Below are 18,956 nucleotides of genomic sequence, written 5' to 3'. Positions count from 1 at the left end.
TTCACGATTGTTCCCGATTTATTCCAGCAAACAAAATTTTCAGGAAAGTGTATTAATAAATAAGCACAAAAAAACCTGTGCAGCTTTGGTCGGAGTTTTTTTCAGAAAATATTGAGACAAATTCGGACTTTGATAAATAACCCCCTAAAAGTTACCTATAGGCCATGCTGATTGTTTTTTGCTGAGTGCCTAAACCTGACTGTTTTGCCAACCTGATTGTCCCAAGCCAATATTATGATAGATGTAAAAAAAAAAAAGCCTAATTTCTGGTGTCTGTATCACTTAAATACAGAGTTCCTTCAGTCTCTGAAACAGTCTCTACAGAACACATAGGCTTTGCAAATAGTGAATGCTGCCTGGCAACTTCACACTACATTGGTTCATCGGTTATGGATTTCTCTTTTGTTTGACACATTTACGTTCACAACAATGCTGTCTTTTTTATAGCATTTTTTTATTCATTTTCAAACAAGAGAAGAGGGAGAGAAGATGGAAATTGGGAGATAGGAAGTGGTATGGGTAGGAAAAACAAAATAAACAATACTTAACATTACAGTATTCTATGTTGTCTATATTGCAATTTGGAGACATTGTCAACAATCCACAAAAGTCAGTTATTAAAGATAGAGCAAATGTCAGTATAAATGGTATATTCGCCAAGTGTTTTTCAAATTTTTCACAATTTTGTAGATTTTTTTTTCCCGCACAGGAAATTTTCGTGAAAATGTATTAATAAATAAGGGAAACTAACCCATGCGGATTTGGTCAGAGTATATTTCAGAAATAAATTAGATATTTTCGGATTTTGATAAATAACCCCCTTAATGTGCAGGTCGAGCCAGGGGGACCAGATTTTTTCAATTTTACACTACACATATGTCTGTGAAAAACTTTAACTCTGGTAGAGAAGTGAATTGTTGATTTAGGGGCAGATTTATCAAGGGTCGAAGTGAAATCGAGGGAATTTTCTAAGTTAAAAAATTTGAAGTAATTTTTGGATACTTCGACCTTAGAATAGGCTACTACGACCTTTGACCTTCGATTCAAAGTAAAATCGTTTGACTATTCGACCATTCGATAATCAAAGTACTGTCTCTTTAAAAAAACTTTGAAGTGCTATGTTAGCCTATGGGGACCTTCCAGAGTATATTTCTAAGTTTTTTGTATTCGAGGGAAAATCGTACGATCGTACGATAAAATCGTTCAAAGTACGATCGTATGATGCAAAAAATCCTACAGATTCGACTTCGAATTTCATAGTATTCAATTCGATGGTCAAATTTCGAAGTATTTTCCACTTCGAAATTTGACCCTTGATAAATCTGCCCCTTTGTTTTAAAAAGGTATAATAAAGGTTCATAATAATAAAGCAGATATGTCTTTCTTTATAGTTACTCTGATGTCCTAATAGAGAGAGAAGTATTGATGCAGAAGTACATTCATTTGGTGCAAATTGTAGAAACTGAGAAAGTCGCTGCCAATCAACTGCGACAACAGCTTGAAGATCAAGATACTGAAATAGAAAGGCTTAAATCAGAGGTATTTACAGAGGTGGCTTTGTACTATTATTGTGCCTTTACTAATCAAAAGATAAACCATCTGTATATTTGCCATTACTGAGAATGCCATGGGATGAAGATGAAGCCTAGAAAAATAAGGCTGCAGTTTCCATAAATCGAATTTTGTAAAAAAAATGATTAGGCACTACTTACACACCGTGTGAGTTTTTCCTCCATGGAGTTGGTGATTTACAATACCTCAAACCTATTGTGTTTTCAGGGGTTGATGCTGGTAATATTACAAGCAATCTTTTCTTGTTATAGGTTATATAAGTGCTATCCAATATAAGGAGAGAGCCATATAGTGCAAATTGTAGATACTGCGAGGCCAATGAGATCAGGGAATGGTTACTGCCACAAATAAAGCCATACCTTCATTTGCAAGCCATACCGTCACTGTATAATGCAAGAGATATTTAACCAGTCCTTTCATAAATAAGTTGCACCCCCCATCTATGTATGTTTAGCCATCTGTTTTTTCCTTAGTAATCCTTGTTCTAATAATTTTTTCTTATATATGTATTTCTTTATTTCTCTTCATTTTATACTCTCCTTCTTATATCCACTATTCATATTTTATACTATTTTCCACTTCCTGAAACCAGTTAGTAATGGGACCTTCTCCCTTCCCAGACGTCAAAGCAGCAGTACCCGTGGATAAAGAAAAAACAAAGCAGGCCATGTAGAGGAAGGACCCTGTAAACAAGGGCTAGCATAACATATTCTAGAGCCTAGATATCAGAAACAAGATAAAGGAGTGTGAAGGTTTAATATACTTGAAATGTAGACTCAAGGTAGTGGAGAATACATTGAAGTGCATTGTATACATGTCACGATCAGCACCCTAAATTCAGAACCAATGCTAAGCACCCTGTTCTCGGCTCTTGCTTCTGCCTTTATCAGTTGTCTTAACAGCCCTCGGCTAATTGGATGCCGCCAGGTCTTATTAAGAGAGGTGCGAAGCAAAGGGTTCTGAATGAGCAAAGGGGCACGACGGTAAAGCAGAAGTCTTTTGGGCAGAAGGTCGCAGTACGAGGCGTAGACAGAAAGCGAAGTCAGATCAGGCCGGGTCGGGGCAGGCAGAGTACAAACGAAGTCAGGCAGGCAAGGGTCAAAACCAGGAGATCAATCAGAAAGGGATACAGATGCAGCGGAGTCGGTTATCAGGCAGGGGTCAGGATTCAGAAGTCAAGATAGTCAGTAGCAGGCAGGGGTCACAACAGAGTCAGATCAGATCGCAGAAATACAAAAGCTTAGATAGCACAGAGGCACCAGGAACTTCACAATGTGGAAACCTATAATGGGCAATGAACTACAGCCCAAGTGCGCCTTTTAACTTTCAAATTTCGCGCTCTTGCGTGGTGACTTCAGCACAAATGTGCCAAAGAAAAAGAACAGAGGCGTGCCGCGCGCCCTTAGTACAAGCTCCAGGAGGAAGAGGAAGCAACTCGCGGCGGGTGTCCCTGCCAACCCCCTCCCACTAAACCACCACTGTATGTTGTTACAATACTGTAGATGGAGACAGGGCTGGACTGGGATTCAAAATAGGCCTTGGCATTCCTAGTACACAGAGGCCCAAACAGCCACCACCAGCCCACTTTAGAGTCTTTTTCTATGGCATCCTACAGCAGCCCCTCTGGCATTTGCCAGAACCCACAGATTGCCAGTCCAGGCGTGGATGAAGACCAAAGTGAGCATTTCAAACTGTAACTAATAGCTCTGTCAGATTCTATAATGGTAAAAGGGATTATAGCCTGGATGGATTAAATAAGTGTAACATTTATTTTTTCAATGAAGAATTTGCATTTATAACATGAACATAATATATTTATTCAGAATATTAAATTATAGTTAAGGAATCTGATTACGTGTCTCTTGACCTGTGCCGTTAGCCTCTCTTTGACCTCAGTAGCCACTTACAACAGTTCTTATTGAAAGCTGTTTTTCTGAGAATAGAGATATTAGCAGATTAAATGTTGTTCTTCATGGGAAGTGCAAATGAAAGTCAATGCTAAACCTGCCACTGTAACTCCTGAACTGCCAGTGATGGATTAAAAAAAAAAATAATTCTTAATAATTGACTTTCTGTTCATGAATGGCAGGATTAATACAAGCATTTAGAAATATTATTAATAATAATTATAAAAGTTGATACTGTACATTCACATTTATTCTTTCTAGACTTTGAAATGTTATTTCTTGATGTTTGCAGTAAATTGCTTTTTTTTAGCTCCTTGAAACTTAACTCGTGTTCCAGGTGATGATGTTGTCTAGTATGTTTTCTACACCAGATTGTAGCCCTCAATAAAACAAAGGAAAGAATGCGTCCCTATCAGATGAATCAAGAGGACGAGGACCCAGACATTAAGAAGATAAAAAAGGTAATTCAAAAGGATCCGAAGGTGTGTTTGAAAGTGCACTAATGTACAGTGCAAATGTACTAATGTACACTTGCGAATAGAAGCACCTGCTAGCTAAAGAATTATTTTAGCCTGATGTCCTTTATTAGAAGTAGTGTTTTATGTCCCTACCCCATTACTTCGGTCCATACTCTTTATGACTCAGTTACCTATAGAAACACAAACCTAATGGATACAAATGTCCCATAGGAGCTTTAGTTTGCACCAATGGATACATGTTTGTAGATGCCAATGGGTTGCCCACATGCCTCCTCTTACAACTCGTGCCCAACTGCCCGTGATTCATTACAGATATTTTCACTAACCCAATTGGGAACAAAAATTTGTGTTATGAGAATGAAAGCATCATGGGCAAAAAACTAAAAGATTGGCATCATTTGAATAAATGAGTCATTATATGTACTTTTATGCATTTAGAAAACAAGATAAATGTATTATATCATAAAAACTAAAAAAAAATATGCTCCATAAAACTATGTGTGATATTGAGTTAAGATGATTAGTTCCGGCAAAATTTCTTTATTCATTAGTTGTTTTTTTTTCTTCTAGAAACTGGTGTAGTTCCTTGTAGCCAGAGACTGCCTTGATTAACATATTTTTTATTTCTAAAAATAGAACATTGCATGGATACCAACTAAGATATGACTAATCCTTATTGGAGGCAAAACAATCCTATTGGGTTTATTTAGGGGCACATTTACAAAGCTCGAGTGAAGGATTCGAATTAAAAAAACTTCGAATTTCGAAGTGTTTTTTGGGCTACTTCGACCATCGAATGGGCTACTTCGACCTTCGACTACGAATCGAACGATTCGAACTAAAAATCGTTCGACTATTGACCATTCGATAGTCGAAGTACTGTCTCTTTAAGAAAAACTTCGACCCCCTAGTTCGGCAGCTAAAAGCTACTGAACTCAATGTTAGCCTATAGGGAAGGTCCCCATAGGCTTGCCTGAGTTTTTTTTGATCGAAGGATATTCCTTCGATCGTTGGATTAAAATCCTTCGAATCGTTCGATTCGAAGGATTTAATCGTTCGATCGAACGAATAATCCTTCGATCGGTCGATTTGCGCTAAATCGTTCGACTTCGATATTCGAAGTCGAACGATTTTAGTTCCTAGTCGAATATCGAGGGTTAATTAACCCTCGATATTCGACTCTTGATGAATCGGCCCCTTAATATTTAAAGAAGTTGTAGTAGACAAAGCATTGAGAACCAAATTATGGAAAGCTCCCTTATCTGGAAAACCCCAGGTACCAAAAATTCTGGATAACAGGTCCCATACCTGTACTAATGTCTGAAATGATATCCTAAATACAAGGTAATATCTTATTACAGAGAAAAAGCAAATCAGTCAAAATATTTGGGCAATAAGAGGGATATAAAATAAGCAACAAAGTAATAGTCTAAACTCTTATCTATACTTCAAAAATGTATATATCAACATTCAGCAGACTGAGATGGGGGCATTTTGCATATAAATAAGATACCATAATATATTATTGGATAAATAATAAGATGATACTTGTTTTTGTTTTCCCATCCCACACAAGGGAGCAGTAGTGCCTTGTTTCCTTGCCACTCTTATTAGCTGACTTTAGTGGATTAATTATATGAAGGGGCAGATTTACTAAACTCAAGGGAATAATTCGAATTGAAAGAAATTTGAATTTCAAAGTATTTTTTTGGGTACTTTGACCATCGAATTGGTCAAATTCGATCGAGTTTGATCGGATCGAATGATTTGAACGATTTGAAGTAAAAATCGTTCGACTATTCGACCATTTGATAGTCAAAGTACTGTCTCTTTAAAAAATACTTAGAGTTCATACTTCGCCACTTTAAACCTACCGAGGTTCAATGTTAGCCTATGGGGACCTTCCCCAGCACTTTTCCAAGTTTTTTGTGGTTGAATAAAAATCCTTCGATCGTTCGCTTAAAATAGTTAGATTCGAACGATTTTATCGTTCCATCTAAGGATTTTTATTCGGTCGTTCCATCAAAGCATTTGCGGTAAATCCTTCGAATTCGAAGGATTTTACTTTGAGGGTTTTTTAACCCTCGAAATTCGACCCTTGATAAATCTGCCCCTAAGTGTCATGGGCTACTACTGGATTTTTTTTCTAGTTGAAGCTAAACAATTTTACAAAGCTATAAATTTACATTATTTAGCAAACATAATGTAAACATTGGGAAAAATACATATAGGGGCAGATTTATCAAAGGTCGAAGTGAATTTTCAAATGAAAAAACTTCGAATTTCGAAGTAATTTTTGGGTACTTCGACCATCAAATATGCCGAATTCAATTCGAATTGGAAATACTTCAAATATTCGACCATTCGAAAATCGAAGTACAGATCTCCAGACTTCGGCACTTCGCCACCTTAAACCTGCTGAATTGCTATGTTAGTCTATGGGGACCTCCTAGAACCAATAGCCAACATTTGGCTAAGTTTTTAGAAGTCAAAGGTTTTTTTTTGAAAATTATTTGTTTCGAATGATTTCTACGATAGATCGAACGATTCTATTTAGATCGAAAACAGCTAAATTTCAACCAAAAAATACCTTAGACAATCGAATTTTTCAATTCTATGGTCGAATCTCGAAGTTTTAGCACTTCGAAATTCGACCCTTGATAAATCTGACCCATACTGTTTATTTGTAAGATATTATATATGTTACATGAGATGTATTTTATTATCTTGTTTTTCAGGTTCAGAGTTTTATGCGTGGATGGCTTTGCAGGAGAAAATGGAAAACAATTGTACAGGACTATATCTGTTCTCCCCACGCTGAAAGCATGAGAAAGCGGAATCAGATTGTTTTTAACATGGTGGAAGCAGAGGCAGAATATGTGCACCAGCTTTATATACTTGTCAACTGCTTCCTCAGGCCCCTCAGAATGGCAGCAAGCTCCAAGAAACCACCAATAAGCCATGATGATGTGAGCAGCATCTTCCTAAACAGGTAATATCTCCTTAAAATTCTAGTAGGAAAGTGTGGAACACAATCACAGCCATCAAATAGCCATGCACCATCATTAATGCAGTGAATAAACCATAGAACCAAGAATTAAAGCAGTAATAGCTGTATCAGATATCTGGTATGTAGGCAGATTCTAAGAGGAAAATATAATAACAAGTGCAAAGTTTCCTCCTGTTCAGTTAGTCTGTAGCAAATCACGAAATCTTTGAAAACAAATAATGGCTCAGTGAAATCAAATATCTGATTGGTTGGGCTTACAACTATTTTGACATAATGTTGCACTTATCCTGTAAACTTTACATGATATTTGAGCTTATTGAAACTTATTTAGAGGGAATCTACCACTGTATTATTTCAGTTGTCATGTTTAGGACTGATATTGGACTGACACTTAGGGGCCGATTCATGAAGCTCGAGTGAAGGATTCGAATTAAAAAAACTTCGAATTTCGAAGTGTTTTTTGGGCTACTTCGACCATCGAATGGGCTACTTCGACCTTCAACTACGACTATGAATCGAACGATTCAAACTAAAAATCGGTCGACTATTCGAAGTACTGCCTCTTTTAAAGTACTGCCTCTTTAAAAAAAACTTCGACCCCCTACTTCGGCAGCTAAAAGCTACCGAAGTCAATGTTAGCCTATGGGGAAGGTTTTTTTGATCAAAGGATATTCCTTCAATCGTTGGATTAAAATCCTTCGCGATCGAAGGAATAATCCTTCAATCGTTCGATCGTAGGATTTGCGCTAAATCCTTCGACTTCGATATTCGAAGTCGAAGGATTTTAGTTCCTAGTCGAATATCGAGGGTTAATTAACCCTCGATATTCGACCCTTCATACATCTGCCCCTTATTGTGGACTTGACAATTATTGTCAGGAGAGGATCTAATGGCACAAGATCATTCCCAGGTTGCTGTTTTGGATCCCTTTGTGCTCTTGTGCTTTCACCCAGGCCAGTGGTAAATGAGCCCTTGTGTCTGTGGCTTATGCGTTTCTTGTACAGTGGGATTTAAAGGCCTTCTTGACTGATATTTGGGCAAGCCCCAAAAAGATCTTAGTTAAGGATGTCATTAATACATTGTTAATAAATGTTTGTATTTATTTTTTTCTGTGGGGAAGTTGCCCATCTGGCTAGCACCACTTTGACTAACTTTAGCCAGTTACAAATTGGTGTTATTTCCCATGAAGCGAACAACATAAACTTTAACAGTAGCTGCTACAAGAAACTGAACTACAAGCAGTAGGTGCAAGGGGCACAAAAGTCCACCCCATAGTTCTGATATTAAAAACACTTGAATTAAGGGTCTAGGTGTACTCTTCATCTAGCACCAGATTGAGAATCCAGCTCTAGGTGCAAAGGAGCAAGAAAGCCCTGGCCTTACCATTCAACCACAGTACAGGGCAAACTGCACTGTCTGGCATTCCCTATCTTTAGCATCTAAATGATGTTAGAGGATGGATAGTGTGTGGGAGGGGGCTTTCCTAAGTGCCTAATGCACTTAGTTAGGAGTGTCCCTTGTGAATACAGTACTGTTAAACACAGGCATCACTGGATTCAAAGAGGGGGGATGTAAGATTCTGTGCTCTGTTTTGGACCACAATGATTTGTGGCAGTGCTTCAAGGTGTACATAAATATGGCAGAATATAAGCAAAATATAGCTTGCTTAGGCAACTGATCCGTTGCAGAGATTTGTTTATTCACCTAAAGAATGCGTCACCTTTTTATTTCACCTTTTTATTCATTTGTCTTTATGATCAACAATGATTTAGAAAAAGGCCTAAATTCACTCCTCTATTATTTGGCTATATTTGGGAATTTGTTAGTTTTAGCAAGGTTTTCAAATCCACCAATGGTTTTAAGATAGGACTCAGGCAGGAGTAAGTAATTGGGCATTATTGTTCAAAAACAAAATGCAAATTAGTGTCATATGAACAGGGTTTCTGCCACTCATTAAAATCAACTCCCAAAATAATCGCAGAAAAACTTGGCAAATGAAGTACATTGTCCTATCAGCTGGTGTCTGATGCATAATTTTCCGGACAGCTCTGATGATTACAAATGATAATAGCAGCTGCCTCTCCTTGATTAAATTATACTCTCGCCATTAGATTTAAGCAGATCTCCAGCTCTGGAAAATTAGCCTGTCAATTAATGAGGCAGCAATACTTGTGTGCCGTCCATATATAGTTGTTAGCAGTCCATGCTAATGCAAAACTGATCATACTTTCCTATAAGCCTCTTCCAACAAGCTGCCATTAATAGGGGAATCATGCCAGGTGCAAGTATTTTTACATTTGAATCCACTGATTCTATTGACATATGTAGGGAGAAATCACTTTAACAGAACAATTGGATTGTTATGCTTGGATGTAAGATCTGAATTTATGTGCGGCATACAGACTATAACATGGGAACTAAGTAAAGCTTTCATTAATACCTAAAAAAGTGTGTAATACTCTGTAGATGTGTTTTGTACAACCAAATTGCAGAATGTGTATCAACAAACCTCCTCTGTCCGATATATTCATTTTCCTCAGATGCACATAACTTTCCAGTGCAGATACAATTCTTGATGATTTAGCTAATATTTATTTACCCAGCTAAAAAAGTTTAACTCCATACTAAGTCCTTACTGAAGGAAAAAGTGGCCTAGGATGAAGTAGAAGCATGTGTGTGTTGGAGAGATAGGTGAAGGATGCAGAAGAGTAAACTGGAAAGAGGTACTGCCACGGCTACAAACAAAGAAAAGGCTTTGGTCTAGGCGCTAAAATGTTAAATGTTTTTAGTAGGCTTAAGAAATGATGACTAAAATTATGGGTAAAAAACTGGAAAAGCCCAGGTCCCAATCGTTCCTTGTAATACATCCCAGTACTATACTTGTTCTGGTTTTAGGTGCTGGACAATTTTGATAAGTTTATTTTATTCTGCACAATGGCTGTAATTGCCACATCAATTGATTTTGTTTACTGTTAGCTAGCCATACTCAGCAAGGTCGCCAAATCAGTGGATCTGAGACAGGTTTAGCGATTTACATTCTGCGCCAAATCAGGCTTAATATTGGGGCCTACACTGGCTGGATGAAGTCTGCATCAACACACTGACGCACTCCTCTTCTGGCAGAATTTTCCAACCTGCCTGATTAATATTTGCCCAATTTTAGCCAGATATCAGTCAGGCAGACCTGTTGGGGGCCTCATACATGGCAGATAAGATGCCAACTTGGTCGGAAGGGGCTGAATTTGCAGCTTAAATCTGCTTTCCACCTTTCCACAGAATTAATAATGCAAACAATCCTCTTTAGTTTGCCAATGTAAACACATCCTTGGCAGCTGTTTGTTTTTAAGATATGAATACAAGTAAATGAAAAATAGAAAATAGACATTAAGTTGCCAAGTTATAATATTTATCTTTTTTTATTTATTTTTTTATTTCAGTCTGTACAGTGAATATCCTGTTAAAGGGGTTGTTTACTTTCCAAAACTTTTTTCAGTTGGTTTCACATAGTTCACCAGAAATAAAGACTTTTTCCAATTACTTTCTTTTCTCTATGTGTGACTGTTTTTCTAATGTTGACGTGTAAAGTGTAATTTTTCAGCTTCTAAAGCAGCGCTGGGAGGGGGGTCGCCGACTATGTAAACTGTTCTAAATTGATACATTTAGTTGATACATTTCTTATCTTTGTCCCTGCTGAGCAGAATCGCTGGGTTTCATTACAGGCAGTTGTTAGAATTGATACAATAGTTACTAATACTCCAGAGATGCTGCTGAGAAATGTATCAACTAAATGTAAAATTGTAACAGTTTAGAGTCTGTGCCTGAATTACTGAGCTGCCAGACTCAAACACCAGAGACAGGGACATTAAACTTTAAATTTAGGCTCCATATAGGCACCGCAATCTCAGACAGTTGTTTGAAGTGCTCACTCATACAACAATTCTGGAAGGAAATCGCCAGTTACTGGAAAGACCTATCTGGGAAAACAATGATCATCAACGCCATATGGGCTATCTTTAGTAAACTGTTGCCCACCTCATACATTCCTCAACCAGAAAAAGCCTTAGCAGAAAGACTAACAGCGGCAGCTAGGATAGGCATTTTACACACATGGTTATCCAAATCTCCCCCGCCTATATCTCTGGTACAACAAAAATTACAACATATTTTTCATCTAGAGTTGGTGGAAACCCTGAAAAACAAAGAAAAAAACACAGGAACATTTTTTGATACCTGGCTAACCTTAATAAACACTCTTCCACCAACCATAAAACTGTTAACCACACAAACTTTCCAACACACCACCTGGTATGAAACGGAACTACTAAGAGGAACCGATCTTGTCCAAGAAGCAGAACAACTATTAATGAGTGTGGAAAATTTCCAACAACAAATCACCCCCCAGGAGTCATTACCTCGTTCACAAGTCCTTTACTGTAATAACAAAACTACAGTAACTTGCCCCACCGCCAACAGGAAGCAAACCGATAAATGTGGTTATAACATTTAAAAGATAGAGGTATACTTGAACTGTCTTGATGGTCACCTTGGTGAGATTTAAAATATTTAATTACCAACTTTTGTACTTTTAAAGAAAAACTTTGACTTGTACTTGACATTCATGTTGTTTAATTCTATTTTACTTTATGTGTTATAGTTCATTTTACTTGAAAAGCATAAGAAAAGAAAAACATTTTTGAAGAAATTTAGATCTTGGAAAAACAGTAAAAAATGGGCAGTACTTGAAAAAAAGCTTTATTTCTGGTGAACAATCTGAAAACAAATGAACTGAAAAAAAGTGTTTGGAAAGTGAACAACCTCTTTAATTAACAAAAAATTCACAACCTAACAAGTGACCAAAGCTCTCACCAAAATTCTTTGCACTGAGCATTTATGAAGGTGACAGCCACAACTGTCATGTCATTAGAGGCAATCTGTGATTTGGTATGGCCTTAAAGAGATCTGGGGGCAGGGACGATTTTTCACACACTCCACCTGAAACAGCCTTTCCGATGCCATCCCTCTGCAGTCTGATGGGGGCACGGGGTGCTACTTTGCTAGTGCAGAGAGTGCAATTGTTCTATATCTAGTATGCCACTAGAAGAAAAAAAAAACTAAATGTCAGGTCTTTCAATTTACCAGGGGCAGCTTTATGCATGTTTCTTTCCTTATGACAAGAGTAGCCCTGTTGGAGGGGCACCCGTGGACCTATTGCTGCCTGTGGGCAGACAGACCCAACAAATATCTGTATGTCCCAAAGTACATGCATATAGCTACTTGGTGACAAAATCCTTTGACTTTGCTTCCAAATTTTTGTGTGATTTCTCACTTGCCATTGTATCTGTGATGGTAACTGCCTTATTCCATAAGGCTTATTTACTATCACAAATCGTGTGCAGGTTTTGAGGAAATTGCGTCACTTGCTCCAATAACTTGTTAACATGGGATGCATGAGGTTCAATTTGAGTGTAAAAGCTCAACCTTTACATGCAACCTCGCCAAACGAGCAGATCTTAAACCAATATGCCCATTAACGGCAGGGCGATATTTTGTGAATACAAACGTTCGGCCCTGGGGTGCCAACGGGTCGCAGGACCGCATCAACTAGCCAATTCAGACCTGGATCGTAGAAAAAAAAAATCAAACTTGCCCAATCAATATGTGCCCTATTTTTGGCCTGATATCAATCAGGAGGATCCGTCGGGCAGATAAGCAGCTGAATCGGTCTAAAGGACCGATATCAGCAGCTTTAATCTGCCTGTGTATGGCCACCTTTAGTCCTTGGAAGAACTATTGTGCATCAATTGCACCTTGTGCAGAGGGAGCAGGTGCATTGGGGCTAGCCTACCATGAGTTATAACTTTGTTAAAAGCATACAAGTACACACAATTTTGCATCTGTTTTTGCACTTATTTGTTCAGAAATGATCCTTCATTGGTACCACCACAGATAACACTGATTACCAATAATTATTTCTAAATTAGAGATGCATTCTTCAACAATGTGTTTTCAAGTTGGTATCTATTGCATATAAATGTGCTAAATGAGAAAAAAAATATTTATAATGTCATTTACTCTAAAATCTGCCAATAATTTGAAATATTTCCACATCATTATACAGACCTTCATCCATTCACCTCCTAATTAATTTTTAAAAGTCGCAAGCTGTTCTTGATTTAGTAAAAGGAGACTAATTAATCCTAACCTTTTTTGATTAGTGACCTTTGAGTGGACCTCCTCTTTCATTCTTCATTCATCTGTTGTTTATGAGCTTTCTCATTTATTCCTTCACCTCCCATGCATTATCTCACACTAAATGAACAATAGAATGTCTATTTGTTTGATATAAGAATTCAGTAATGATGATTTTTAATTGGATCTTTCATTGAGCTGGAATATAAATGGATCATTAACTGTGCTATCTTGCATAACTTTTTTTTCTCCCTCTAGTGAAACCATAATGTTTCTTCATGAAATATTCCACCAGGGATTGAAAGCAAGAATTAATAATTGGCCTACTTTGATTTTAGGTATGTATAACTTATTTCTAATAAGGTTTAAAATCTGAGAACTGTCAGAAGGAAAGGTCCAGAAGGTGCAGGAATGGTTGACTTAAAGGGGAACTATCACGAAAATGAAAATTTAATATAAGCTTCATCATACTGAAATAAGAAACTAAATACAATCAATTAAATATTCTGTACTGTTTCTGAAATAATCAAGTTCATCTTCACTATCCATTTCTCAGCATCTGTTTCTGTTCATTCTGTCTTCATGCAGCAGTTGGGTGTCGGACATTTAGTTAGATCCAATATATCTGATAGGGGGGTACTTTTGCCTAGAATATTTATTAGAGCTCACTCTATTAAAATCACCAGAAATGCTGTCTCTCTACATGCAGAATGAAGAGAAACAGAAGCAGAGAGAGGAATAGTGAACATAAACGTGTTTATTTCAGAAACAACGCAGAATATTTAATTGATTGTATTTACAAAGTTTCATATTTCAGTATGCTGAAGCTTATATTAAATTTTCATTTTCACGATAGTTCCCCTTAAAGTAAATAATTAAGAATGGCAAAGCATGCCTTGTGTCCCCAGCTCCATAAGGGAGACATTCTACTTCAGAATGGGGGAGCCACTCTGATACTGTATAAATGACTGCACTTAGAGGAAAGCATTCACTTGAAAATCGCTGACTGTTTTTTTTATTAACTTTCCCAAACAAGCAAGAGAGAAAGGAACATTTCATCACAGGCTTCACAAAGATATAAAAAAGTACAATAAATGTATGTTCCTAGGCAGGGGGACAGGGAGGAAAGCAAAGGGGTCTTAGTATGAGTATGTAAAAAAAAAAAAGGACAAAGAAAAAGATTGGGACTGTGGTACATCACCGCACATGTGTTATCAAATCTGCATGAGAGTCTTAAAAGGATTCATTCATGATTAACTTTTTATTTATAAATTACACTGTTTACATTGCAAATAATTCACTCTACCATAAAAAAATGTTATTCTTGAACCAGCAAATGTATTTGTTTAGCTTTAATATTGTGGTGGAGGCAGCCATCTTAGTGTATTGTGCCTGATTTTGATATTTGAAAAGGAGCCAGCACTTCAGGATGGGACTGCTGCGAGACAGCTATTGTTTCTCCCCTTCCCATTGTATTTTACCATGACCAAGTCTGTGCTCCCTAGCCCCATCGAGTGGTAGAAATGAAAATAGCACCCAAGCAGAAAAAAGCAGGGTTTTTTTCCAGGAGCATAAAGTACTTGAGAGTCTGTACTCACAGCTGGTGTTTTTAGTAAGCAGAAAAGCTCAGAAATCAAGCTGTGCAGCCTTTCATATGAAAGTAGCCTGCCACAGGTAGATTTCATCCTAAAAAGGTGCATTTCAGGCTTCCATAAAAGCACGAAAGACTCCAACATTTGGTTCAGGGAAGACCTCAGTTACAGTAGATAGCGTTAATAAAAAGTTGGATACCTTAACTAGGGGGCAAATAAAAGGGTATTGAAATGAAAACTAATATATAAAGTTGATCCAAGGACTGGTCCAACTTTTTGAAAAGTATGAAAAAAATGTCCCCCCTCTGAAGCACATTGGAGTTAACTTTAAATGGGTTTTGTTTCACCTTCTCCCTCAGCTCCTTCTTGTTTCAGCTAAAAGCTTCCTTTTGCACAAAATATTGCATTTGAAGGAACATATTTTTTTCAGCTGCATCTACTGTGTAATAAATATTGTTCAGTTTCAGGCAAATATGGTGCAAGTGATGCAAAATAATTTTAATATATATATCATATTTTTTTAATCTATTTTAGGGATGCACTGAATCCCTAAATTTGGGATTTGGCCAAATCCCCAAATCCTTCATGTAAGATTCCGGTGAATACCGGACCAAATCCGAATCCTAATATGCATATTATAATATGATTTGTGACAAAAAGTCACAAAAAAAGTCTCCTTTATATCTTTTAAACTCCTATCAGTTTGTTTAAAATGTATTCCTAATTTAGTCATACTAAAACAATACAGATCAACTGCATTACAAATGTCATCAATACAATGTACAGTTACAATTAATAAACGAACCTGCTTGTGGATTATAAATGTATACCAAATGAGCTTTAAAATAAAACATGAAGGGAATGGTGTGAGGTATGAACAGTCTTCTTTAACTGATCCAGCCTCTATCCGAGGTGTCACAATGGAGATAGATGTTTCCACTTGTATGAACGCTTCCAGTCCTCTGATTTAATAGTGACATAAAGGAAACCCTGATAGCAGTCTGAACAGCCTGACAGATAATCAAAGCCTTATAACAAAGGAAATCTTATTTCAGATTAAAAAACACATTGATTGCTTTGTGGTTTCTCCAATTAGTTTTGAATCTAATGTTTATTTTCTGTTCTGCTTGGAAAATGTAAGAATAAGACAGCGTCCCTGAAAACAAATACATTTTCCCACTTAGTTGACCAGTCTGCCTTTCTCTTAATTTCGAACAAATGGTTTTGTCACAAGACTTGTCTTAATATTATATATACCTGGTTATTACAATTACTTTTCAATAAAAAATGCACCTTATGAGCCAGATCATTTAAATTGAAATTGCTTTCTGTGGTCTTAAAGGGATACTGTCATCAGAAAACATGTTTTTTTTCTTCAAAATGCATCAGTTAATAGTGCTGCTCCAGCAGAATTCTGCACTGAAATCCATTTCTCAAAAGAGCAAACAGATTTTTTTATATTCAACTTTGAAATCTGACATGGGGCTAGACATTTTGTCAATTTCCCAGCTGGCCCAAGTCATGTGACTTGTGCTCTGATAAACTTCAGTCACTCTTTACTGCTGTACTGCAAGTTGGATTGATATCACCCCTCCCTTTTCCCCCCCAGCAGCCAAACAACAGAACAATGGGAAGGTAACCAGATAACAGCTCCCTAACACAAGATAACAGCTGCCTGGTAGATCTAAGAACAGCACTCAATAGTAAAAACCCATGTCCCACTGAGACACATTCAGTTACATTGAGAAGGAAAAACAGCAGCCTGCCAGAAAGCATTTCTCTCCTAAAGTGCAGGCACAAGTCACATGACCAGGGGCAGCTGGGAAATTTACAATATGTCTAGCCCCATGTCAGATTTCAAAATTGAATATAAAAAAATCTGTTCGCTCTTTTGAGAAATGGATTTCAGTGCAGAATTCTGCTGAAGTAGCACTATTAACTGATGTGTTTTGAAAAAAACATGTTTTCTGGCTCTTGAAAGTTCAGAAACTGGATTTTTCTTTTAAAGAAAGACGAATGAATGAACCATAAAAATAAATAGTCATTGGCAACTATGTGTTTGTAGCCATATGTCCTGTGAATATTTTATATGTCCATAACCAGCATTGCTTAAGGGTAGTGATGTACTGTATCTGTTTAATGAGCTTAGTTTGTGACACATATACAAAGCAAGGGTCCAAGCTTTCTTATACGAACAGTTGTTTTAATGTTTTTGCTATTTTATTCCTAAAATTTCTCGTTGATCAACATTTGGTAAAAAGTTTTAATGCCTTTAAAATTTACACAATATTGTTGAATTCGCATACTGCACAGTCACTGATAACTTTTTATATATATATAGATATATATAGATATATATATAGATATATATATTACATTGTGAAAAAAGTTGTATTATTTATGCCAGGGCCCAGTCTTGTGCCATAACCTTTTCTCAAGCAAGGAAAGCGCTGAAACAGGAATATCATTACGCATTCATAGATTCATATTTTAGATAGACCAAGCACTGTCAGTTAAAGCTAAGTGCTATGGCACTATGGGTAGCAAAACCTCCACTCAAATCTCTCATTACCTTGAAGAAAAAATGTGTGACAGCACTGATACTTATCTGCCTAAAAAAATAATTAGATCATTTTTGTGCTAAAGAGCACCACTTCCACCATTGTCCCATTCAAGTGATTGAGTGTCAGAAATGGTGGTTTTCAGATGCTTCTCTGCTGGCTAAAATCTGCCATTGAAGAATACACTCCTGTTAGTATTGTTGCTAGTGCAGGCGTTCCACTTAAAACAGATTTTCAAAAATGGTGAAGGGGGAAACAGTACTCTACTCGCTGTGCTTTGAAATGCAGAATTCCTTTCGTTTTTTTTTAGAAACAAACAGGTTTGTTCTGCTGCTTGCAAACTGAAAGGGCATTGGGATTGACTGCTTAGCTTGGTGTGAGACTTGAGTTTTTGCAGAGAAATTGAACCCCCATAGCTTCTATCTATAGTCCCATTCTCTGATATTTTCTATTCTTTAATCTTCAAAGAGTTTCAGGATAGCAAATTAACATTAACTGAATCGCTTAAACTGAGATGGTGCAACTCATTCAGTTTATATACTGTATATTGTGTTGGTGATTGTCTCCTGTCTGTAGTGAATCCAACTTACACTGGTGGTCCAGTGGTGCGGCAGGGACGCCCGCCATGCCACTCCGTGTCTGGCGCCATCTTGGATCCCTAAGGGCACGCACGCGCGCCTCCTTGTTATTTAAAGGCGCAGGCATGATGGTGCCAAATTTGAAAAGTATAAAAGGCTTATTAAAGCCACAGGACCTTGCCCGTGATAGGATTTGTTTCCTGGTGCTGTTAGCTGTTGCTATTCTGTTTGAACCTGTTTCTGATTACCTGTTTTGACCCCTGCCTGGCTTTTGACGATTCTACATTCTAGCCTTGCACCTCTCGTTTAAGTCCTGGTGACATCCAAGTAGCTGAGGGCTCCTCCCGAGGCCAAAGGCGATCACACTACAGGTGAAGTACTCGCCGAGACCAGGGTACTTGGCATTTGTTCTGGTGTTGGGTGCCAACCGTTACACTGTCTGTGACTTTTACACTGCGTAAACCAGAGGTCACCAACTTTTTTACTCATGAGCCACATTTAAATATAAAAACAAATTGAGGAGCAAGACAAGCATGAAAATAGTTCCTAGAAGGCAGTAATTGGTTATTTGGTAGCCCCTATGTGGACTGGCAGACTACAGTTAGATCTGTTTGGCAGTACACGTGGTTTTTATGTCTCTAAAACTTGCCTCCAAATCCAAAAATAAGCACCTGCTTTCATGGCACTGTGAGCAACGTCAAAGGGCTTGGTGAGCAATATGTTGTTCTTGAGCCACCACTTGGGGATCACTGCCTTAAACTTTAGCTTTTCTTGGGTGGGTGTGTGTTGAGACACAGAAGTGTTAATACTGTTTAATTGTAAAATGAGATTGCAAAAACGAATCATGCATTCCCATTCCTAGAACACTTCATAGAGTTGACATGGTCCTTTTTGAATACAGACAATTTTTTAAGATGGATGTAATTATACATAACACATTATGCTATTAGCCTGTCTCACACTTTCACCCCAGTTTATAAATGATCAGATATATTCACTAACTTACTTACTCTTCCTGGCTTGTGCGATGAACAATCACCAGAAATATAATGTCTTGTTATTTTTATG

The 18,956-nt window shown here is 37.4% G+C and overlaps 1 protein-coding gene across 2 annotated transcripts in view; it reads left to right on the top strand.

The window, feature by feature from the left end:
* Positions 1 to 18,956, top strand: part of LOC108717634 (ras-specific guanine nucleotide-releasing factor 2) — a 148,486-nt gene that overhangs the window by 74,822 nt on the left and 54,708 nt on the right. For both annotated transcript variants that reach the window (XM_041568609.1, XM_018264856.2), the window contains exons 3-6: positions 1,392 to 1,539; positions 3,851 to 3,940; positions 6,697 to 6,950; positions 13,416 to 13,495. In XM_041568609.1, coding sequence (XP_041424543.1) covers positions 1,392 to 1,539; positions 3,851 to 3,940; positions 6,697 to 6,950; positions 13,416 to 13,495 — 572 coding nt within the window. The remainder of the gene's footprint in view (positions 1 to 1,391; positions 1,540 to 3,850; positions 3,941 to 6,696; positions 6,951 to 13,415; positions 13,496 to 18,956) is intronic.

This window comes from Xenopus laevis, chromosome 1L (genome assembly GCF_017654675.1).
Source record: "Xenopus laevis strain J_2021 chromosome 1L, Xenopus_laevis_v10.1, whole genome shotgun sequence".
Classification (NCBI taxonomy): Eukaryota; Metazoa; Chordata; class Amphibia; order Anura; family Pipidae; genus Xenopus; species Xenopus laevis.
Note: the sequence above shows the minus strand (reverse complement) of the source record. Positions and strands in the feature narration are given on the sequence as shown.